General features: G+C 41.5%; 1 protein-coding gene across 1 annotated transcript; it reads right to left on the reverse strand.

Moving 5' to 3' along the window:
• Positions 1–25,349, reverse strand: LOC120735365 (olfactory receptor 11A1-like). The gene is made up of 2 exons (XM_040034707.1): positions 24,702–25,349; positions 1–279 (listed from the first exon to the last, which is right to left on the reverse strand). The coding sequence occupies exons 1-2, from the start codon at positions 25,347–25,349 to the stop codon at positions 1–3; spliced, it is 927 nt and encodes a 308-aa protein (XP_039890641.1).
• Between the last annotated feature and the right edge of the window lie 367 nt (positions 25,350–25,716).

The following is a 25,716-nucleotide window of genomic DNA, read 5'->3' on the forward strand; positions in this document are numbered from 1 at the left end:
TTAAATGATTCTGGCTTGACAAAATAATCTTTTTAGCTGTTTAGAAATTTCCTTCATTTTGAGCCCATAAATGAATGGATTAAACAATGGATGATAGAGCAATATTTGTAATGTCATTAGTAATTGAGCAATTTTTGGAAAATCTGATTCCACTTGAGCTATGCTTACATCGTAGACACTTAGACATGAAATACTGATTAAAACTAACAGATGGGGTAAACAGGTCTCTGCAGCTTTCTTCCTAATTTCTTTACAACTTTGATATGAGATGATAAAAATGTTTGCATAAGTGAAAACTATGAAGAGCAGAGGAACTATTGTAAGATCTATTAAAGCAACCACTCCAAATACAATAATTAATCTTGACCTTACACACTGAAGAGTATAAACTGCATTATTACAAAATATTCATTGTGCAAGCTTGTACATTACAAATATCCAACTTGTCATAAGTTTTTTTTTTATATATTTATAGTCTAAATGACCTAAAAAGGCTCTTGGTTGTATGTTCAGATTATAGCAAGAACAGAATTTAAATAAGTCCAGAGGCCTGAAATTATACCAGTGTTTTACTTCTTGATGTTCCAAGATAAACAATCTTATTATTCACAATATTGAAAAGTCTTGTTATTTTTATGCCATTTTTCATCTGTCTTATGTTTTAGGAGTGATGCTAGTCAAAGAGTCATAAACACTTACCTTCGGCCAATGTGATGTGGATGACAGTAAAAAGAGAATTACTGTGGAGAGCTTGTGCTTTTAGTGCTTCTAGTGTGATTCCCAGCAGTGGGAAGTAATAAAGTACAAATTAAGTTCTTTACTTGAGCATTTTTTTTTGGACAATTAATCTGTATTTTCTACAGGATTATTACTTTTGATTTGAGACGTGACATGTTGGTATATTAGTCACCAGAGGTTATCGTAAAGAAATGAAAGAGGCAAAGTAATATAATTTATGCATTACTTACAGTGACATGGTCAGGGGTAATGTGGGCTGATGTTTATTGGTACAACACCTGGGGTCCGTTCTTCGTACCTCGCTAAGTAAGTTAGCTGGATTTGATTGTTGACGATTTCGCGTGATCTTGGATCGTTCGGTTCTCCGAAGCTCATCCGGGACTTGCTGTCATAGCAACAGATCCGTAAGCGTAAACCTGCTCGGGAGCAGGCTTACTTTATGTAAACAAGATTAGATCGCGGCCACTCAGGTATGTCCGCTTCATTTATACGAAAGCAACAGCGATATTTTACCACTGTGTTACCATAAATAAATATTATCAGTGTAACTAAAGATAATGCAGCACTTGATCCTTTTATTGATTTCATACAGATACATACAGGTCATTTCCTAAAAAAAGGGAAATGTACTATTAATCATTCTATTTCATGTATTTGATTATGTCAGATGTAATTCATATTTTAGAGTAGTAATTGTAAATTACTTCGTGTAATCAAGATGAGAGACCACGGCTATAAAAGCGAAGGTGGATTTGGGAAGTCTGTCGCAGCCATGTCCTGTCCGTATACGCGAGCCACCCATTGCGGAAGGTGCAAGATTGATAAGGAGAGTTTTCAGAACTCGCAAGCGTATATTGCGGGATAGACAGGATCCTTTAGCTCAGCGCGACAGTGTGCTCATAGAGAGATATCGATTTTCCCGTGAGGGTATTATTTACTTAACCAACTTGTTGACGAGGGGGTGCAGGACCACCACCTGTCTTTTTGTGCTCTGCCCTTTTCTTGGTTGCTGTTATAAACAAACAAACAGATTATTTCAGGGTCTCTTTCCAAGAGACTAAAAGCAATATAAGTGATAAATATTACCATTCTGTAGAGTATTCTTATATTTCAATTTTACTTGTTCCCATGTTCTAGTGGGTCCTGTCGTGGCTCTAATGTGAAAGAGGATATAATGTAATATACTATAATATAATATAACATAATATAATATAATATAATATAGTGTAATATAATAAATTTATCCTACCGCCTACTGGTGTTGGCCAGAGGGGCCGATGGCGCGATATGGCAGCCTGGCTTCTGTCAGTCTGCCCCAGGGCAGCTGTGGCTACAACTGTAGCTTGCCTCCACCAGTGTGTGAATGTGAGAGTGAATGAATAGTGGTATTGTAAAGCGCTTTGGGTGCCTTGAAAAGCGCTATATAAATCCAATCCATTATTATTATTATTATTAGTAAATTACTTACGAGTTTAATTTGTCAGCAACTTTCTGCCAGCCCTCTCTCCTTGCTTTTGCAGCCTTTGCAGTGTTCCCTTGCGTTTTAATTAAACTCTGAAACTCCTGAAATCCCTCAATCACGAGTTCTTGCTCTGCTGCCGAAAAATACCGAGCGCGCTCCTTCGACATTTTCGCCGACCAATCAAAGGGTTGCCGATCAATGTTTCTACTATCGATGCGTAGCCCCTGTTAAGCCACCCAGTGATCTCACATTACTTCATCCAGCTATACTAATCGTCAACAACAGGTGTGTTCGGAGAACCGGAATAGCGAGCTCAAAGTTAGCGCAATGATTTGATCTTGGATGTGTCATTTGATCTTGGATGTAGTAAGCGAGGTACGAAGAACGGACCCCTGAACTAGTGCAGATGTCCGTGAGCTGTGGTTGCAGTGCATCATTCTATCAGTTCAACAAATCTCAGCAAATACACAAACTGTTTGTGTTCAGTTAGTGCCTGGTCTAAGAGACAATTCTTCTCAGGGAATATGAAGATCTGACTCCTGTCAAGCAAGCTGAATGTTCACCTGCTCTTGTGCAGGCAGGAATGGGAGTTTACTTTGATGAACACAGCGGGCAGACCCCTGAAAGACAGCAAGTGTAGTGGTACGGGCCAGGTACAAAGAGTAACACAGAGATGGAGAAATGAGTGACATTTGTGGTCTCCATCATCACTGACACTACTGGTGGCATTTCAAAGATGCTAGAGATGACAAAACTAAGTGCAGTCAATAATAATTCTGCACAGATTACTAAGAAGCTGGAGTAGACCTTCCCCTCGCTCCTCCAGCTGCCATCCACTGACCCTATAAAAGTATCCTGTTGTGAGCCAAGTACTTCTGCTTTAGCACCTACTATCTTGTGAAAAACTCCAAGTATACCACAGACTTCTGCAGCTCAATCCAAAATAAGCACATTTCTTCTAAAACAAATGACCACAGCCAAATAAATAAGTGTTGATGAGGAGCTGGCTAAAACGATAGATAGTGACATTTAAACATTTCGACTGTGAGTACAAAACATTTCAAACTTTTGTCAAAACCTGTGTATATTCTCTCCAGCAGTAGAAAATGCATGAAAACAAGATTTTTATGGAAATACCGAATAAAAAAATGAAGTTAATACTGAATGTATAACCATTTGGAAGCTGTAAGAGCCAGTTCTTAAGGGAGCTTAGCCAAAAGAACCAAATCTTTAACAGAAGCTGTATTTCCTATTATTATTTGCTTCACTTGTGGGGCAAATGCTGCAAGGTAAGTGAGCAGAGCAATTCTGTAGTATAGTAGGAGTATAGAAACGAAAAATCTGCAGCATTGAACATGGGACAGCACCAGACTGTGACACGGTTCACGCCTACTAGCTGAAAAAGCTGACTGCACTCCACAAGCATCTGGCAGCACACATGAACCAGCTTCTAGTTGATTAGAGACACCCAGAATGGCTAACCGAAGGCTGGACAGTCCTGATCCTCAAGGATCTCCAGAAGGGACCGGTCCAATCCAAATACCAACCAATAGCCTGCCTCAGTACCACATGGAAGGTCCTGTCAGGCATCATAAACGCTAAGATGACTAGGCACATGCCTCAATACATGAGTGGGGCACAGAAAGGAATTGCCAAGAATACCAGAGGTGCAAAACACTAGCTACTGGTAGACCAAGCAATCACCCGAGACTGCAAGACTAGGTTGACCAACCTGTGCACTGCGTGGATTGATTACAAGAAGGCCTATGACTCGATGCCCCACACCTGGGTTCTGGAATGCCTGGAACTATTCAAGATCAACAGGTCCCTAATCATGATGATGTGGCGTACAACACTAGAGGCCAACTTCAAGCCAATAGCACAAGTCACTATCAAGTGCAGGATCTACCAAGGAGATGCGCTGTCCACACTGCTTTTCTGCATAGGCCTGAACCCCCTCAGTGAAATCATTAACCCTTTAGAACCGGTAGGAGCGGACATGCTCCATTTTGCGTAACTATTTTTAAATCCCGGTAGCACTGCAACCACGTGAGCTAGCGCAATAATTTTTTTTGCATATGAAACCGGAGGAATTGTACTTACATCTTATGCCATCAGCTTGTCCTCGGTCACAGTTTCCTTCCACATATAGCTTTGCAAAAACTGCATAAAAAGCGCTTGTAGCAACAAAAACATAATATTCCAGAAACACGCTTTGCCGATCCGATCAGCTGTTTGTAACACTTCCTACGTCCATCAACGCGAACTATCACATGACCACATGACCTGCCCGAAACCGGAAGTGACGTCATTTTGCGGAAATGTAGTTTTTTTACCATCGTGGCCTCATGAGCTTATACTTGTGTTTTTAAAAGTTATGTTTGACCTCATGACTTTCTGTGTCGTTTCTGGGATGCTTAGGACTCATATTGCACTGCTGGAAATAGTTTATTTTGATGCATATGCTGTTATTTTGCAAATTTGCACTATAATATATTTTTTTGTTTTTCCTGTACTATATAAAAATTGGTGTATCTCAAAAATAAAACTATGAAAACACTCAAAATAAATTTCCTTTGGTGGGAAACTAGTTTGTGCAACTTTTTTGTATTTACAGTTTTGAGGGATAAGCCTCTTAAATTTCTCTAACTAGAAATATATGTTAAAAAAACAAAAACGATTTTAAATTTTTTTGTAGTTTATTGCACTTTTTTGCAATTTATGTAATTACTATGCACTTAATGCAGACATATTATTAAAATTTGGGCTATAATGGTTGTATTGATGTATAGCAACTTGAAATGCTCCCAAAATGGCTCCACAGCATGTAAAAATATAATATAAGCTCTGGCGGACTTGGTTCTATGGTAGGTCTTAAAGGGTTAACAAAACTGGTTACGAAAACCGACTACAGAATGGAGCAGTTGACAGGTGCCTCCTCTGCATGGATGACATCAAGCTGTATGCCAAGATTGAACGAGACATCAATTCACTGATTCACACCACCAGGATGTACAGCAATGACATTGGAATATAGTTCAGACTGGAGAAGTGTAGCAGTCCCCCGGACCAAGGAAGAAATAGAGAGAGCCTCGACGGGTGCAGTAATTTTTACTTTGAGATTCATTCAGAATCTAACAGTGCGCCAGGTGCGCCAATGCACCGTGAAAACTAAACAGAAACACAAAATACATTTTCTTAGACGCTTATTACAAATATGAACTCAAATAAAGCAGAAAATACAACAAAATATCAATTAAGCAAACAAATACAACTTAAAACATGTACCTCGCTCCGCATTCCAAGGGCTGCAAATTGTTTGTTTCGCTAGAGTCCGGTATCACGCTGCTTCACGCTTCATTGAGAGCTGCCTACTGGGACATGTGCGCCACAAAACCGGTCTGAGCTGGAAGTGCAGCTTACCGCTAACTAAACAACAGAGCCCTCTACTGGACACTACGCGTAGCTGTTCAGGCTTAGATCAATAAACAAAACTGGACCTTTACACTCCCACCAAATCATGTATAACAAACAACGTTCTTTACATGATTTCCAGCTGTAACATATGGACATTACTACAAGAACGAACACAATTTCAAATACATCATCAATAAACTTTCGCAAAAATACGCCTGATGTGACAGTATTGATTGAAACATCAATTAGTTATTTTCTAATAGAACTACAAGCTTTTGAATAGGTCGCTCAACTACGTGAGGTTTGTGTGCTGTTCCCTGCTTCTTTATTAAGCCTCGATCGCCAACTTGAAGCTTGACTCTGCGGACCAAACCGTCATCTTCTTCTGGTGCTTCAACCACTCGAGCCAGTTGCCACTGATTTCTGGGAAGCATGTCTTCTTTGATAATGACTATGTCATTGACTTTAAGATTTCGGCGTGGTACGTGCCATTTCTGTCTCGTAGATATGTTCAGAAGGTACTCTCTTTTCCATCTACTCCAAAACTGCTCAGTGAGATACTGGACTCTGCGCCAATGTCTCGTTCCTTTGGAAGTTCAGACATGCGTTGTTCTTCTGGTGAACGTCTTAGTTTTCGACATTGAACACATTTACTTATTAGTTTTGCAACTTCCTTGCTCCCACCAATCACCCAAAATCCGTTCGATCTGATTTCCATGAGAGTTTGGCTTCTACCTTGATGACAAATCTGTGCATGAAAATGAGCAATGATCAACTTTGTAATGTGATGGTCTTTTGGGAGGATGATGGGGTGTTTAAGTCCCTGACAGAGTGTTGACTTCTTCAGTCTTCCTCCAACACGGATAAGTCCTTGATCTAGTACTGGATCTACTCTAAAGAGGGGACTTGAACTCGGAAGGTTATCTCCCACCTTCAACACTTCCATCTCTTGAGAAAAGGCCTGCTGCTGAAGGAGCTTTATTATTGTGTCAGCAGCTGTTCTCCGTTCATCTACTGTTACAAAGTTTCCATACTGGGCTTTGCTGGATCTCAATCTTTTTATCCTTGCAACCACTTTAAGGAGCATTGACCAGCTTGAAAACCTTGACAAACGGCTGAGGATATTGTCTTGTTCACTTGTTTGAGTTGTGAGAGCTTTGACTGCTTTGACTTCTGGATCCCCTACTAACAACACAGCTGAGGGGCTGGGTGCATATGAAATGTCATGTTCCCACAGAAACTTTGGACCAGACAACCAACATGTTGACATGATTTCTGATGCACTGAGCCCTCTAGAGGCGTAATCTGCAGGATTCTGAGCTGTGTCAATGTAGTGCCACTGTTTGGGATCTGTAGTTTGCCTAATTAACTGAACACGGTTGGCAACGAAGACGTGGAACCGTCGTGCCTCATTGTTAATATAAGCTAAGACTACTTGGGAGTCAGTCCAAAAGAACCCTTCATTAATGCACATCTGAAGCTCTGCTTTTAGCATGCTGCTCATTCTGGCTGATGTGACTGCGGCTGAGAGTTCTAATCGTGGGATACTTGTCACCTTGGTAGGTGCGACTCTTGCCTTAGCCATAACAAGACTACAGTGGACCTTCTCGTTGCTGAGGTACCTAATATAGGAGCATGCACCATATCCTAAATCACTAGCATCACAAAAGTGGTGCAGTTCCACCTTTACAATGTCTGTTAGTTCTGGTGGGTGGTAACATCTAGGCACTGCAACCGATTTTAGTCTTTCCAACCCATCTTTCCAGTCCTCCCACCGTGAACGTAAGTTGTCAGGAAGGGGGTCATCCCATTCAATGCCTCTGCGACACAGTTCCTGTAGGATACCTTTGCCTCTTAAGGTGAAGGGAGCTACGAACCCTAGTGGGTCGTACAGGGATGAGATCACTGACAGTATGCTCCGGCGAGTAGGAGGTTGGTCCTTAGTGTTTATTTTGAAACTGAAAGTGTCATTTTTGATTGACCACTGGATGCCGAGCACATGGCCTTCAGCTGTTGTGTCAGGTTTGAGATCAAGCGGTTCTGTGGTGTCTGCTCTGTCTGAGGGTTCCAGCTGGGAAAGCGCATCATTTTGGTTTGAGTTGAACTTGTGCAGATGTAGACCGCCAAGTCTACAAAGTGCTTGTGTTTCGGTGATGAGTTCTTGTGCCTCTTTAACTGATGGGACACTAGTTAGACCATCGTCTACATAAAAGTTCTGTTCAACAAACTCTGAGGCCTTAGGATAGTCTGCTCTGTACTGTTGTGCCAAATATTTCAGGCCGAAATTAGCACATCCAGGGGATGAACTGGCACCGAATAGATGTACAGCCATTCTGTACTCTCTGGGTTCTTTGTCTAATTGTCCATCCTGCCACCACAGAAATCTCAGATAGTTGCGCATGTCTGGACAAACAGAGAACTGGTGGAACATTCTCTCGATATCACAGATTATGGCTACATTTTCCTTTCTGAAACGACAGAGTACCCCCACCAATGAGTTGATCATATCTGGACCTGTGAGAAGAGTGTCGTTTAATGAGACACCGAGAAATTTTGCTGAACAGTCAAAGACGACTCTTAGCTTGGCTGGTTTTTTCGGGTGATATACCCCATGGCGTGGGATGTACCATGCAGTCTTGCCTTCAGACAAAGGAGGGGCTAATTCTGCATCACCACTGCTGATAATGTCTCTCATAAAGGAACAGTAATGTTCATGATACTGTTTATCAGCCTTTAGCCTTTTCTTCAGGTGTTGCAGTCGGACTGTGGCTAGCTTCTTATTGTTGGGAAGCGCTGGTGGATCATTGCCCTTGAAGGGAAGCGGCATCTCATAGTGCCCATCTGGTCTTTGTTTTATTGTATCACTGAGGATTTGTATGAAGCGAACATCATCCTGTGATACATACTTATCCTCATAGTTTCTCTCATTAAAGTCAGTCTCTAGGACTTTGAGTACTTCTGTAGCTGATGGTATGGGCATTTCTTTGACTGTGATCCTGTGCACATAACTCTGGTTACCTTCTCTGTCTAGGTGAGGATTACCAGAACCAATAATACTCCATCCTAGTAGGGTTCTTTGTGCGAAAGGTTCGTTTATTTTGCCTGTGACGATCTCTAGGGGGGCTAGTGCTGATGGGCAGTCATAACCAATCAATAGACCTACTTCACAGTTCTGCAATGGCTGTAACTTGTTAGCTAAGCCTTCAAGGTGTGGCCACTGAAGTGCAGTTTCCTTGGTAGGGATATGAGACTTGTCAACTGGGATAAAGTCACGAGAGTAGACTTGTTCTATTCGGACACGAGTCTCAGAATCAAACCCACGCACCTGTAAGTTGTTGGCAAGTTTACTTGCAACGACTGTGTCGACGGAAGTCATGGTGCTAAGCTTTAACTGCACTGGTTGGGCGTCTACATTTAGTTCTAAGGCCAAATCCTCTAAAATAAAGGATGAGTCACTCTGGGTGTCAAGCAGGGCATATGTAAGTATTTCTTTCTCAGGCTCAGATGCAACTGACACAAATACTGGTACTATGCTGGATGTGGAAGATGGTTTCCTTGTTAGTACATGAGTCATAACATTATGCACTTCCTTGTTTGCACCTTCATCTGGGGATTTAGAATCCTCAGTTTTCCTTTCTTTAGGTTCATTCACTCTTTCTGTGTGTAGACAGGTGGGGTGACGCCGACCACACTTACTACAGGAGTGACGTCCTCTGCATTCTTTGGTTACATGACCCCTCCTCAAACACCCAAAGCAGAGACGATTTTCTTGAATGAAAACTTTCTTGTCATCACTAGTTTTCGCTGCAAAAGCAGGACACTTAGCTATGCCGTGCGATTCTTCTTTGCAAAACAAACATGGGGGTTTAGGTCTAGAAGTAGATACTGGGATTGGTGGAGACTTTGGTTGGATGGTAGTACTGAGTGCCTTCGCTCTTTTAACGTGCCGCTCTTCTGATGCCCTTTCGTTTATTAGGAATGGTGAGGCAACAGGATTGCAAACTACTTTAGCTTCATTTTGTATGAACTTTGTAAAGCGAGCGAAGTTGGGGTAGTCTTGGCTTTTGTCTAGCTCCTCCACCACAATGCGGCTCCATCTCTGCACTATCCACTCAGGCAGTTTTCTTAGAAGCTTGTGATTTTCCTCACAATCATTAAGGATCTCTAGGCCTTTGACTTGAGGGATAGCCTCTGCACAGCTTTGGAGAAAATCTGCAAACTCCCTCAGTGCTTTAGGATCATTGGCAGCTATTTTAGGCCATTTTGTGAGTTTAGCCCTAAAGGCTCTTTGAATAACAAATGGGCTGCCATACCTTTCCTCTAAAACGCTCCAAATGCCTGCGTATGCCTGCTCACTGTTGCGGAAGAAATATCCCTCTACTGCCTTTCGTGCTTCACCTGCAAGATAGCTCTTTAGATACAACATTTTCTCACACACAGGTAAAGGTTTGTCACCAATTAGTGCCATAAAGGATACCTTCCAATCCATAAACTTTAGGGGGTCGCCACTAAAGATCGTGGGCTCAGGTACAGGAAGCCTGTTTAGGGTAAGAGAGCTGGCAAGGGCTTGAACTAAGCTAAGTTCTTCACGTTCTGGAGTAGTATTGTGAGGTCTAAATGTTGGTGCTTGTGGATTTAAAGAGAGCCGTGGTGCGCTGTTGGGGAGATTTGCGGAATTTTCTAAGTTGTAGCAGGACACTTGATCATGGCTTTCAATGTCATTTTGAGCGCTAAGGGCTCTTACTCGTGCAGCTGCTACTTTCACTTCGCTGTCTGCCTTTAACTGTTGAAGTTTAGTCTTTTCCTCCTCCAACTTTGCCTTTGTTTCCACTTCCTTTATTTTCCACTCATTTTCCATTTGGCTGATCTTGGTTTCCTGTGCCAATATTTCTTGTGTGGCCTTTGCTTGTTCCACTTTGGCTGCAAGTTCAGCTTCTGCTTCCACCTCACGACTGCCAGTAGAATCTGCCTTTGAGCGTGCAACTGAACCCTCTGGGAACGACGTTTCAGTTTTTGTATCACCAAACACAGAACCATAGTCCCTTTTGTTTAACATCACTCGTACTCTTTCCTTTTCAAGGCGATCGTTAAAGAGCTGATCGATATTTTCCTGTCGTTTAGCAACAACTTCACAAATGTCAGTTGTAAGCACTGCACAAGCATCCATTCGCTTAACAATGTCGGGCGTCATGGATTGGCTGCGGCGAATGGGTTCATAATGCTGTTGTACTACAGCGTGCTTGTCTCTTATGTCATGACTGGCATTGTTTAGCTCTTCAGGTGAGCAGAAAGTTTTCAGCTTTGTTCTGATTTCTTTAGCGGCCTTCTTCCAAGTGTCATAAGCTTTGTTAAATGCCTTCTCATTTTTCTTTGCCTCATATTCCTGCATTTCTTTACCCTTTTCAGTTAAATGCCTTTCACGATTGCTGGATCTTACTCCTTGTTGCTCTAAGTCGTCGGCTTCTTCAGCAGCGTTCAACATTTTGTTACTGCAATGTGTATGTTGCTCTATGCGATAACGTCTGGACTTAAACTTACGTGAGTGTTACTTTTGGAAACAATGCTCACATCAGACGTTTACATCACATAAATAAACGGATTAGCACCCACATATTAGACAAAATGTAACTGTAAATACCGCTGATATACGTTACTTTCAAGAAGAATAAACCCATACAATTTAAAGATTGTAATTACTCAGTGCAATGCAGTATACCTTTAGGGCTGTAACCACAAAAATATTTAAGGCAAGTAATTCTGAATTAGTGTGCAGACATTTTAACTTTGTTATCAGCAAAGTCCTTAATGGGCATAATACCTGCACCTTCGTAAAGTGACCATCAGAGTTCAAAGGGGAGGTAGGCGACGAAGCAAAGATGATCTTGACTGGTGTAGAAATCTCTCACAGCTGACACACGGACCCACCTCGTGGCACGGGCTGCACTCATCTGGCATGGGAGCTAGCAAGTAGCCTTCACTCAGCGACCGAGTTTTCACTGTAGCAGTCCCCCGGACCAAGGAAGAAATAGAGAGAGCCTCGACGGGTGCAATAATTTTTACTTTGAGATTCATTCAGAATCTAACAGTGCGCCAGGTGCGCCAATGCACCGTGAAAACTAAACAGAAACACAAAATACATTTTCTTAGACGCTTATTACAAATATGAACTCAAATAAAGCAGAAAATACAACAAAATATCAATTAAGCAAACAAATACAACTTAAAACATGTACCTCGCTCCGCATTCCAAGGGCTGCAAATTGTTTGTTTCGCTAGAGTCCGGTATCACGCTGCTTCACGCTTCATTGAGAGCTGCCTACTGGGACATGTGCGCCACAAAACCGGTCTGAGCTGGAAGTGCAGCTTACCGCTAACTAAACAACAGAGCCCTCTACTGGACACTACGCGTAGCTGTTCAGGCTTAGATCAATAAACAAAACTGGACCTTTACAAGAAGTGTAGTCGGATGATAACAAGAGAGGTAAGGTGAGACAAACCAGCACATAACAGCAGGGTGCAAGATGCTATCAGGTAGGGCATACATGGCATGCTATCACCAAGTGGCTGGCATAGCATAAAGAAATACCTTTGTTAAATATGGCGTGGAGGTGGTGGAGAATGACCGAGCTAAGATCCTGTGGGATTTCCAGATACAGACAGAAAAAATGGTGGTGGCTAACGAACCGGACATAGTGCTGGTAGACAAACAGAAGAAGACAGCTGTAGTGATAGATGTAGCGGTTCGGAATGTTTAAAGCTGTTCTGCAGCAATGGCAGTTGATCAAGCCTTGAAAGCTGGTGCTATGAATTTTTACAGGTGTTCCAACTTTTTTCTGGATTGCTTACACTAATGCTGTCAGCATTAATCTCACTAAAATGACTTTAACGGCATAGCCGCGTTATCTCCGTTAGCAAGTTAGCGCAGATCGCCCCATGTGTGGGGCTAATTTATGGATTCATATATAAAACAGTAGTCCCAACTGCCAAAAAGTAGGGTTTTCTCTGAAATGCTAAAAGTCATGCCATAGTAATGGTATTATAACAAAGTCTAAGTGATTACAAATGACAGCAACTGTCAAGAAAACTGCATAGAGTTTAATAGAATGGGTTTCCATGACCCAGCAGGTGCATCCAAGCATCATCAGGCTCAATGCAAAGAATCAGACGCAGTAGTGTAGTACCTTGTGTGCTTTTTCTGTTGCTGCTGCATAGTACTTGTAACATTACACAAGTTAATGTCATGCTATTCATAAATCACTGACTTTGCCCACTTTCTAAAGCACGGACTTTGCCCACTTTCTTGAGTAGGTCTACCTACAAGATAATGGTGAAAAGTCTTTGCTTAAAATAAGCCTCATTATTGTCTTTTCTGGGTTATTACCTGAAAACTGTGCACAGATAATATTGTATGACATTATATGACCAATGATGATCAATATTGACTTGATTAATTAAACTTTCAGTACATGTTTTAATGAGCCACATAGTACCCATAATAATATCTGTTTACTTTGACTACTTTTCGTTGTTGTTGAAGGGTCCTCTTTAACCTCCTAGGACTTGGCGTCCACATATTTGGACATCACATTTTGGGTTATTTAGACCAAAATACTAAATTTTGCTCTACATGGGCCTGATATCCACTTACGAGGACATTATACTGCTACTGTTCTATCAAAAATTTAAACAAATATCCTCATATGTGGCTCTTATTTTTCTTAAAAACAAAAATAAGGTAAAAAAAAAAAAATCCGGTAATTCTTTGTTTTTGCATTCATCGGGCCCCAATATGCCCAAATATCAAAGAGAAATTAAAAATGCTGGGGAAGAGTTCGGGTCTTAGGAGGTTAAAGGGCATGCCTATTAATACCAAGCTGAAGTTTAATTGCTCTCTAGGGCCAAAGACATACTAACCTGTTGACCACCTTATCATTTTGACAGTTAGATCTCGTAACTTAGCAACTAATTATGGCGGAAAATGAAGGAAACATTCTCTGGTCTTAAGACCCAAAGGTATACTGGATGTTTATTGTGATTAAATATGATCAACCTATCTCTAATAATCGGCTATGTACCACAGGCCTTCAAGCTGGCTGTAGTTAAACCTTTACTCAAAAAGCCATCTCTAGACCCAGCAGTCTTAGCTAATTATAGGCCAATCTCCAACCTTCCTTTCATATCAAAAATCATTGAAAGAGTAGTTGTCAAACAGCTAACAGATCATCTGCAGAGGATTGGTTTATTTGAAGAGTTTCAGTCAGGTTTCAGAGCTCATCACAGCACAGAAACAGCTTTAGTGAAGGTTACAAATGATCTTCTTATGGCCTCTGACAGTGGACTCATCTCTGTGCTTGTCCTGCTAGACCTCAGTGCAGCGTTCGATACTGTCGACCATAATATCCTATTAGAGCGATTAGAACATGCTGTAGGTATTACAGGTACTGCACTACAGTGGTTTGTATCATATCTATCTAATAGACTCCAATTTGTGCATGTAAATGGAGAGTCCTCTTCACACACTGAGGTTAATTATGGAGTTCCACAGGGTTCAGTGCTAGGACCAATTCTGTTTACATTATACATGCTTCCCTTAGGCAGCATCATTAGAAGACATAGCATAAATTTTCACTGCTATGCAGATGACACCCAGCTCTATCTGTCCATGAAGCCAGATAACACACACCAATTAGTTAAACTGCAGGAATGTCTTAAAGACATAAAGACCTGGATGGCGGCTAACTTTCTGCTTCTTAATTCAGATAAAACTGAGGTTATTGTACTCGGCCCTGAAAATCTTAGAAATATGGTATCTAACCAGATTCTTACTCTGGATGGCATTACCTTGGCCTCCAGTAACGCTGTGAGGAACCTTGGAGTCATTTTTGACCAGGATATGTCCTTCAACGCACATATTAAACAAATATGTAAGACTGCTTTCTTCCATTTGCGCAACATCTCTAAAATTAGAAATATCCTGTCTCAGAGTGATGCTGAAAAACTAGTTCATGCATTTATTACTTCCAGGCTGGACTACTGTAATTCATAATTATCAGGATGTCCAAAAAACTCACTGAAAAGCCTCCAGCTAATCCAAAATGCTGCAGCAAGAGTCCTGACAGGGACTAGAAAGAGAGAGCATATTTCTCCTGTTTTGGCTTCCCTTCATTGGCTTCCTGTTAAATCCAGAATTGAATTCAAAATCCTGCTCCTCACATACAAGGTCTTAAATAATCAGGCCCCATCTTATCTTAATGACCTTGTAGTACCATATCACCCTATTAGAGCACTTCGCTCTCGCACTGCAGACCTACTTGTTGTTCCTAGAGTATTTAAAAGTAGAATGGGAGGGAGAGCCTTCAGTTTTCAGGCCCCTCTTCTGTGGAACCAGCTTCCAGTTTGGATTCGGGAGACAGACACTATCTCTACTTTTAAGATTAGGCTTAAAACTTTCCATTTTGCTAAAGCATATAGTTAGGGCTGGACCAAGTGACCCTGAATCCTCCCTTAGTTATCTATGAAGCGCCTTGAGGTGACTTTTGTTGTGATTTGGCGATATATAAATAAAATTGAATTGAATTGAATATATTAGATCAGTTTCACGGGTCATAATAATGGGAGAACCTGCTCATTGAAGCGACTGAGTCATAATTAGCTGTTTAGAGACTGGCTGTAGTCCAGCCACTCCTATGAGGCTTGGCTTGTTGTCTTACACAGTGGAGGTGGCACAGATGAAAACTCACTAATGATACTCATTAAAGAATCCTTATATCACCTGTGGACTCTGTTTACTTTCTGTACCATCATACAGATGCAATTGCAACACACAATTGGAAAATATTTTTTTCTCATTCTTCTAAGGCACACATGGTCTCTCACACACACACATATTACGTTGCCAAATGACCTTCTTGACTTCCTAAATGATACAGCTTTACAGCAGAGGTTAAGAGTGCATAAGTGCATCTTCAATTTTGGCTTTGATATTTTGAAGACAAAACAATTTCTTAATTGCTGAAATTTCTGAATGTCTGCAAGAATGACTTATGGGAAATTCAAAAGAATTTTTCATTCAAAAAAACACACCTTTCTTAAGTACTGTAAACGTGTAGCTCAGGGGTAGGCAACCTTTTTGATGACGAGTACCATCTAAAATTTCCTCAAAGGTCAAAGTGCCATATCAACCGTTGCATTAACAAGAAATTTATTTACAACAATAACAATGACAATAACAATTGCATTAGCAATATGTAACAGCATATCAACAGTTACACACCATAGAATAACTTTATAGAACTATATTTGCTGACAGATGTTGGCAAAGTGCAGATCAGCTATTTTCAAAAAACACTTTTTATACATAACAAAAACACCATAACAGCAAAGGAACTATACAACAGAAAATGCAAATCCTGTTTATGGTCTCCTCACAACAGTGAAAAAAAATAAATAAACTGGGCTAATATGACATTTGTTAATACAGGGATATGCATGTTAATGTGATCCCTGTCCCTGCTTTGTATTTGCCAGTTGTGTTATCTGGGGATCACATGTTGTAACTTTAAGGAGCACACAAGTCTCTGAGTGTCCGGCAGTCAGACGGCAACGGGAGGCGCTAAGGACAATTTGTTCACACAGATAGGTAAAGCCAAATACTGTCAATAGGGCCTGTGCAATGTTCTTAAGACAGTTAAACTTGTCTGGTAGTGATGTCCAGCAAGTGAAGATGCAAGCTCCAGGTACACGCGCAGCTGTGGATTCTAGCTGCGTTCGTAGTTCTCCGAACTTTGTCACCCACACAGTCGAGCTTTTCAGTTCAATCAGCTGCATTTCCATGTCATCTGTGTCCAACCATTTAAAAAGAGACAAATCCAGCTGCTCATTAAAGCTTTCTGGCTTGATAAGAAAAGAAAACATCGGTCCATACACCTGAAAGTCCAGAAAACGCGTTCTGAATTCTTTCTCGAGTCTTTGGACGTACCCGTGTATTTCCGAGGTGCTGATGCTGCGCTGAGCGGACAGCTCCCTGAGGCGTTTGAAGTAGCGGAACGTGGAAGTTTCAACATCGCTGGAAAAAAGTTTTTGAACAAAAGCTTGTTGAGGTGTCCCATTATATCAGTGAGAAAGAAAAGTTTTTCAACCCACTTCTCGTCTTCGAGTTCGGAATGGCTTTGCCCCTTTTCTGCCAGGAATTTTTTTTCCACATCAAAACAATCCACAAATCATTCCAGAACCTTTCTGGAGCTAAGCCATCTGACAGCACAGTGGAGCGGGATGTCTTTGCATGAGCTATCCATCTCCTTGAGCAGAGACTGGAATTGGCGGTGAGTCAAAGGAGATCGCTTAACTATAAAGTTCATGACTTTTGCCACTGTGGGCATGACGTCATGAAGATCTGAATTTGACATGTTGGAACACAGGTTTTCTTGGTGTATTATACAGTGTAGTTTCATGATGGGATAGCCAACTTGTTCCTCAATTAAGGTAACAGCGCCCCTGTGTTTCTCAACCATAGCTGGTGCACCATCAGTTGTCACAGCAAAAATCTTTGTAATGTCAATGCCTTGCTCATCAAAACACTCCTTAAAAACTTTGGCAATATCCTCACCTCGCGTTGTTTCAGGCATCGGGGTTAAACAGAAGAGTTCCTCTTGTACTGCCACATCACAGTATCTTACCATAACAGCCAAATGTGGACTGTCATTGATATCAACGCTTTCGTCCAAAGCTATATTAAACACCTGGGCTTCTTTCAAACCAGCTGTTTGTTGGGCTCTGACATTGTCACCCATTTCCTGGATGCGTCGTTCCACAGTTCTGGCTGATGCAGGTATGTCTTGTATCCTTGCTTTAATTGCATCTTTCTTTGGAAGCCCATTAAATAACACTTCTGAGCTTGAGAGAAAAGCCTCCTTAACAAATTTTCCGTCTGTAAACGGCTTTCCATGTTTAGCAATACAGTGTGCAATACGATAACTTGCTTCAGTTCCATGATGTTTTGCAGCTGTAAAAAAAAAAAAAAAAAAAAAGAGTATGATAGGTTTGTAGCTTGAACCTATTTGCTGGAACGTTGAAGACAATATAATTACACAGCAAAGCAAGACACAAGGCACCAAAGTTCTCTGGTTTATTCATGCATGAGGGAGACCTGCCTAGAGCCAAGTGTCGTCCCACCACTTGACCTCCATCAGACTCTCAGCCAGGCTCCCCATAGCACTCCTTTTATTGTGGTTACATGAATATGCATAGGGTCACTAACATATAGCATCTTACATAGGTATACATGTGAACAAAGAATACTGTGTGTGTGTGTGTGTGTGTGTGTGTGTGTGTGTGTGTGTGTGGTACTGCTGATCAAAGGGTCATATACATGAAAGCACAAAGGCAAACATCCTTGACACGGGAAGAGGGTAGCCCCCCCCCCCCCTCACCCTAGATGGTTCACCCTAGATAACACGGTGAGGAAGTCCTGCAGCTCATCTAAACAAAAAGCACTTAGACTAGAACATAGAAAATATGGCCAATACGTTAATCCTACCATAAAACAATAAGAGAAGGTACGACCTCTCTCGTGCTCCCAGGATGTGGGTGTGCATTCTAGTGTGGAATACACACCAAGCCTTTGCAGCCTGTTAAAGATCACACAACCTATCACTACACAATTAATTATACACCTCTAAGCATACATGGTTAAATATTTCTAAGCATAAATGACAACCAACAATACAAAACCTAACAGAGTACTTGCTTGCTTCTCATATCTTGACACAGACGTGTAATTGATTCAACTTTCTCTGCCTCATCCTTGAAGGTTTTTTGATGTTTCGTCTCAAAATGTCGTTTAACACTGGAAGTCCGGCAAACAACACTCTCGAGGCAAAGGGCACATACAGCACGATCTTTCTGTTGCACAAAACCCCAGTCTTCTGTCCAAATTGACATAAAAGACCGGGGATCATCTTTTTTTGCTCGCTTTGAGGCCATAATTCACAGGACTGGCTAGCTAGCTACATCCCTCTCATCTGTGTAATTTTTAGCCAGTTACAAGTAAAACAAGGAGGTGAGGCTATTAGCTAAGATACTGTCATTAAGACGCGCTGTCATTAGCTGTATTGTCATTAGCTCTGTGTGAGCTAATTTGTGATGTGTATTGGTGGCCCAGCCGTAGATATTAATTTTAAATACACCTTCTCAGATTATTTCACTACATGCTGTGCCATCACTTAACCCTTCGCGTGCCACAGCTGGCACGCATGCCCAGGGTTGCTGGCCCCTGGTGTAGCTGAAGGAAGTCATCTAGCAATTGGTCATGTGGTCAGCTGTAGACTAGTACATGTAAACAAGCCACAATGTGAGTGTGTGTTATTGATCCACTACAAATACTACTACCACATTTCATGCTGAGAGACAGCAAATGGGTGGATAAATGAAAGGCTTTGAAATGCGCTTTACAATTCCACTATTCATTCACTCACACACTGGTGGAGGCAAGCTACAGTTGTAGCCACAGCTGCCCTGGGGCAGACTGACAGAAGCAAGGCTGCCATATCGTGCCATCGGCCCCTCTGGCCAACAGGTGAAGTCTTGCCCAAGGACACAACAACCAAGACAGACAGAGCTGGGGATTGAACCGGCAACCTTCCAGTTACAAAATGAGCTTCCCAACCCCCTGAACCATGGTCGCCCATAACTCACCCAAGTGACAAGAAGTCACTTGGATGAGTGTCAAAACGTTTCTCCCACTGAAAACGCTACCTCCAGATTAATAGAATCAACTTTTAGAGATGTACTTACCTGAATGATTGAGAATGCAACAAGATGCTTTCCATTTGACGTGTATTCAGCTGTAATCTCAGCCAAACCAATTTACTCACGAACAAATAAAACACTGAAACAAGCCAAAGAATAACATTTTTAAGTTATGTAAGTGACGTATATCATGTATAACCTGACCAGTGAAAGACCGCGGGGGGGGGGGTTGAAAACGATGTGCCAGGAGTTCGCTATTCTCGCCCCGACTAACTATCGAGCTGGTGGGTAACAGACGTCTCAGAAAACTTCAGAGCACTTTTCAAGCATGTGATGTCATGATAAACCGAGCAGATATTTGAAGTTTACACACCTACATTCTCGCCTGAAAATATCTTAAAAGTTTATTTTGTGACCCACAAAGAGTAATAAGAGTAATATTAAAGTAGCTGCTGACATTGTTGGAAACTGGAATTGGCTGGGCCACGCTATGAATTCTGAGTTATGGTGGTCCACGAAGGATACACCTGACCCATCCTTCAGATCCCGGGAAAAGGAAACGCATTTATCGGCTGCATTTGGAGAAGTCTACAATTTTGGACAGCCTTTGGTGCGTAATCGGCCTTCAAATGTGGCGTCGGGAGAATGCAGCCTATGAATTTAGACACCCCATTGTAAGGTTTGCAGAAGCCTACAACAATAAAGAGAAACGCGAACAATCAAATGATACCCTTTGAGCAAGCGTTTGGCGATGCTCCCTTTTATCAGGGAGAAACCTCTGGCAGAACCAGGTTCTGCTGTGACTGGTTGTGGGAGAATCTTGGATTGAAAATCAAGCAAAAAGTTGAAATTGTTGAGTATATGTTTTACTTCATAAACTGTATTTAAAACACCATTCAAATAAAAAATCTATTTATTCTCTAGTGGGGGTTTTTTTGTATTTACCTTTCTATAAAAATCCCCACTCGCCCCTGCAGACCCCTCTTCAAGCTCGAGTCCTCTACCAGAGGCCTGGGAGCTTGAAAGTCCTGTGCAGTATCTTAGCTGTCCCTAGGACTGTACTCTTCTGGACAGAGATCTCGGATGTTGTTCCTGGGATCTGCTGGAGCCACACGCCCTACTTAGGGGTCACTGCACCTAGTGCTCCAAATACCATTGGGACCACTGTTACCTTCACCCTCCACATCTTCTCCAGCTTATCTCTGAGCCGTTTGTGCTTCTTGTGTTCCTTCTTCCTGATGTTGCTGTCATTTGGTATCGCTACGTCTATCACAACAGCCATCTTCTTCTACTTGTCTACCACTACTATGTCCAGCTGGTTAGCCACCATCATTTTGTCCATCTGTTTCTGGAAGTCCCACAGGATCTTAGTTTGCTCATTCACTACCACCCTAGGGGGCGTTTCCCATTTTGAACTTGGCACTTCCAGGTCGTAATCGGCACAGATGTAGCTGTATACTATGCTGGCCACTTGGTTATTGTGTTCCATGTATGCCCTGCCTGCCAGCCTCTTACACCCTGCTATTATGTGCTGGATTGTTTCAGGGCATCTTTAAACAGCCTGCACATGGGGTCTTGCCTGGTGTGATAGACCCCAGCCTCTATCAATCTTGTGCACAGAGCTTGTTGCTGTGATGCCATGATTCATGCCTCTTTGCTGTCTCTCATTCTAGCTTTGTCCAGCAACTGGTAGGATTTTTGGATGTTACCCACTTCCTCTATCTGCCGGTGGTACATACTGTAGAGGGGCCTATCCTTCCATGATGGTTCTTCTTCCTCCTCTTTCTTGGGTTTCTGCCACCTGAAGTATTCCCTGAGCAGGTGATTGGTCATGGCCATCTTTCTGATGTATTTGTGGATGTTTGTTGTCTCATCCTGGACTGTAGTACTGAAACTCACTAGTCTCTGCCTCCTTCCTTCCGCTTAGCATACAGCCTCAGGGTGCTAGACTTGGGGTGAAACCCTCCATGCATGGTAAGGACCTTCCTCGTCTTGATGTTAGTGGCTTCTATCGCCTCCTTTGGCCAGCTTCTTATCTCAGCAGGGTACCTGATCATGGTGTAGGTGTTGATAGATCTTGTTCTTAACTGTCAGCTGACTCCTCAGAACTTGCCTGACCCTCTGTAGATACTTGTTGGCTGCAGCTTTCCTAGCGGGCTCTTCATGGTTCGCATTTGCCTGTGGGATTTGGCAGTTACTTTTAGCTCTCCTCAATGTTTGCAATGTTGCCTTCTGATAGTGCGATTCCCTTGCTTCTGGCTACCTTCCCTCCCTTTGTTACCATCCGACTACACTTCTCTAATCTGAACAACATTCCGATGTATATCCTGATGGTGTGGATTAGTGAATCAATGACTCTTGGAATACAAGGGGTGGCTGTGGTTCAGATGGTAGAGCAGATCAGCTACTGATTGGAAGGTTGGTGGTTTGATCCTTGGCTTCCCCAGTCTACATGTCAAATATCCTTGGGCAAGATACTAACCCCAAGTTGCCCTCTGATGCGTTTATCGGGAGTGTGAATGTAGGTTAGTTTGCACTTGTGTTTAAAAGAGCTTGTATGAGTGGGTGTGAATGAGGCATGTTGTATACAGTGCTTTGAGTACTCCGAGGGAGTAGAAAAGTGCTATATAAGAATCAGTCCATTTACAGCTTGATGTCATCTTGTAGAGGAGATGGCTGATTATTGCTTGAAGTTGGCCTCAAGTGTTGTACGCCACATCCCCATTGAGTTTGAGTTCTTGATGAAGGCTCTTAGCATCCAGTTGATCTGCATATGGGCATCGAGTCATGGGCCTTCTTGTATTAATCCAAGCGGTGCACAGATTAACCAATCTGGCCTTGCAGTCTGGGGTGACTACACGGTCTACCAGGAGCTAGTGTTTTGTGCTTCTGGTATTCTTGCCAATTCTTTTCTGTGCCCCGCGCATGTGCCTGTTCATCTTTGCGGATATGATGCTTGTGTAACCCACATCAGATTTGTGGGTTGTGCTGCTTCATAAGGTTGGAGGTGTAATTTTCCCTCCCCGCCGCTAGGAGGCGAGTATGCCTTGAGATGACTTTCTGTTAGTCAACATTTCCTGTTGTGGAAGCCATTACTCATGAGGCAACCGCCAAATTAGCTGAAAGATCCTGGTAAGAAAAGCTGAAATAAAAGTTAAATTCGCAATTTATCTTCACATACTAGCTGTTAACAGATGGCTATTTATTAGGATCTGAGATCTGTGAAATACGGCCGTGGGAAGCTGCGTCAGCCGGACGGACGGACCCGAGTGCGGTGTGGCCAGCCGTGCGATCAATCTTCAGCGAACCTCAGGACTATAACTGCATTCCTTGATACAGATAAGACTAACACTTTAAAAATCTACCCGGGTAGTGTTAGAACCAATGGACAGAAACACACACACACACAAGGAACTCTAATTTCTCTTTCCAAAGAGAAGTGGACTGAGCAATAGGAGCGGAAGCTCTTTAATTGAAACTCTTTGGAGAATTTCCTTAAAGAGGATGTTGGTTTTGATTTGATTTTTGAGCCCTTTAATGTGCGTTTGTGCACTGTAGGAAGCCGGCTTTAGACAGGCAGGGTTTGTAAACTTTACAACTTTCAATACAGTTTCTATTCAAATCACATCTTATCTATCATTGTGTGGTTCCTTCTCTGCTGATCCTTTCAAGACTCCATAGTCTTACCTAGAACTTTCTGATACTGGTCCAAAGTCGAGACAATAATTTAATGCATATCTCATGTTATTTAATTGTAATACCTGTTACACTTGACACAAGCTTCTATGTGATACTGAAGCAGGTTATTTGCCAGTAGGTGGATGGGACCAGTCCCTTCTGGGGGTCTTTGGGGATCAGGGTTGTTTAACCTTTGGTTAGCCATTCTGGGTGTCTCTCGACTAGCAGCAGGTTCATTTGTGCTGACAGAAAGCAATTGGCTTCTTTAGTAGTAGTACTAGGCGTGAATCATGTTGGGGTCTGGTGCTATCCAACTCTTCAGCTGTCCACCGATGCCGTCTCATTCCAGTAGCCCACTTCTCATCAGGGTGTCCTTGGTTCCTGGTTCCTAAAAGCTGATGCAGACTGAGCCGGTATGGCTTAATATTTGTGTCTCTTGCTCATGTCTAAGGTAGGCTTGGCTAGCATATAGTATTACCACTACGCTAAAGTTAGCAGTTGGCACCCCACTTCTTCTTTGTCTTTATCTAGGGACTCCCATTGGACAGCAGTCTGCTGCCTACTGGCAGCCAGCTCTTTGCAGGCTGTTTTTATGTATACTTATTACACAGAAACTACTACAGGTGTATCCAGGTAATAATCGCACACTTTTTAATTTTGCTTTAATGGGTTATTATATGTTAGCAAATAGAAACAGGCAATTTTGCATTTTTCAGCTCTGTTTCCTGTTTATTACACAGAATCTACCACATGTAATTGAGTGGTAATCACGCTTGTTTCTTCCTTGTTACTCTACTATTACCACGTTTTTACGGAGCTGTATTTCCATACTATTACCCCAAGTTTTGGGGCTCTTATTGTCTTATTACATAACTTTCAAAGTAATATTACTCAACTGCAACCACTGTTGCTACCATGATATTACTTGGATATTAAGTGGTTATTACTTTGGTAATTGCATAGAAAGTGCTACCACAATTTGAATTTGAAAAAAAAAGAATTTTTTTTCTCCCTTTCATTGACATTGATATGTCAGTGACAATACTAAAGAGGGCGTTCTGCATCACTGAGAGACTGGTAGAATTTGATTTATTTTAATAAACTGTTTTTGTGCATTTACAACCAACAATAGTAAATAATAATCTCTAACCAAAAAAAAAAAGGAAAATGTGAAATGCAGGCAAATAAGTTGTTTAGACATCAAATTTTACCAGCAACAGTTTAAGAAAATGTTTATCTTTGCTTTATGACCATCACTTATGTCATCGGTAGAATAGCAGGCATTAACATTTATATAAATGCCATGGCATAATTATCCATTATCTAACTTGCATTACAATTACCAATGAAATTTCATACATTTGATAATAGGGCAGCAATACCAGTGTTATTTAACATGACAAAACAATATCTTGAGGTTTTTAAAAATTTCATTCATTTTGAGTCCATATATAATTGGATTTAAAAGAGGATGGAATAAAATTGACTGAAAAGTCAGTATTAAGCGAAGAGTTTTTGATAGATCAGATTCCAGCCGAACTATAATTACATCAAAAACAATAAAACAGGAAAAGTTGATTAACACCAGCAAGTGGGGTAAACATGTCTTTACAGCTTTTTTCCTCACTTCTCTGCAACTTTGGTAAGATACTCTAACAATCCTGATGTATGTAAAAAGTATGAAAAGCAAAGGAAGAAGGGCAATATTTATCAACATGACCACACCATATACAGATATTGCCACTGAGGTCACACACTGAAGCTTATATCCTGAATTATTACAAAAAATTCCTGTCAGAGTAAAGCTACAGAGTTTTACTTCAGAATACAACACAACTGACACTGCTGTCTCAAAAGCAGGTATAAGCCAAGCTAAAACTAGAGAGACATATATAGTTATTCTATTCATTATAACTGGATATTGCAGGGGTTTGCATATAGACACATACCTGTCATATGCCATTGCTGCCAACAGTAAAAACTCTGACCCAGCTGAGGTGTAATATAAAAATCCTTGGAAAAGACAAAGCGTATACGATATAATCTGTTTTTCAGACAAAACATCAGATAAAAGCTTCGGATAGATAATCATGCTGTAAAGAACAGAGTTGATTAACAAAGCTGCAATAAAAATGTACATTGGCTCGTGAAGGTTTTTGCAAGTCCAAATAAGGCACACTATAGTCGAATTAAAGCAGAGTATCAGAATATAAAGTGTGAATATAACCACAAAATAGAGATACCTGTATTTGTGCAATTCTGCAAACCCACCAAGAGTTAACAATGTTACATTTAATTCAACATCCATTGAATGAACAAAAATGTTATTGACCATGGAACTAGATTACATAAACTGTATTCATGAATAACAAATGAAAAGACAAGTGTTGGAGTAATATATTTCTAACATTAAACTAAGAAGGTAAGTGACTATGTGGCTTTGTTTTATCAGAAAACCTTCCATCCTCTGTGGGACTCATTAAGTTCTCCACTAACATGTAAACGACTTCAGGAAATCTAACCAGTTGTCATGATTGGTTGTGTGGCAGGAGTGGTGGACCCAAAATGCAGGACTCAGACACGGAAGTGAAACTTAAAGCGCGGCTTTATTGCTGGGAAAAACCTTGTACTAACTAAACTCACCAAAAGACCAACAAACGTCTGAACAGAGGAAC

The sequence above is a fragment of the Simochromis diagramma genome, unplaced genomic scaffold (genome assembly GCF_900408965.1).
Source record: "Simochromis diagramma unplaced genomic scaffold, fSimDia1.1 OVJJ01000091.1, whole genome shotgun sequence".
Taxonomy (NCBI): domain Eukaryota; kingdom Metazoa; phylum Chordata; class Actinopteri; order Cichliformes; family Cichlidae; genus Simochromis; species Simochromis diagramma.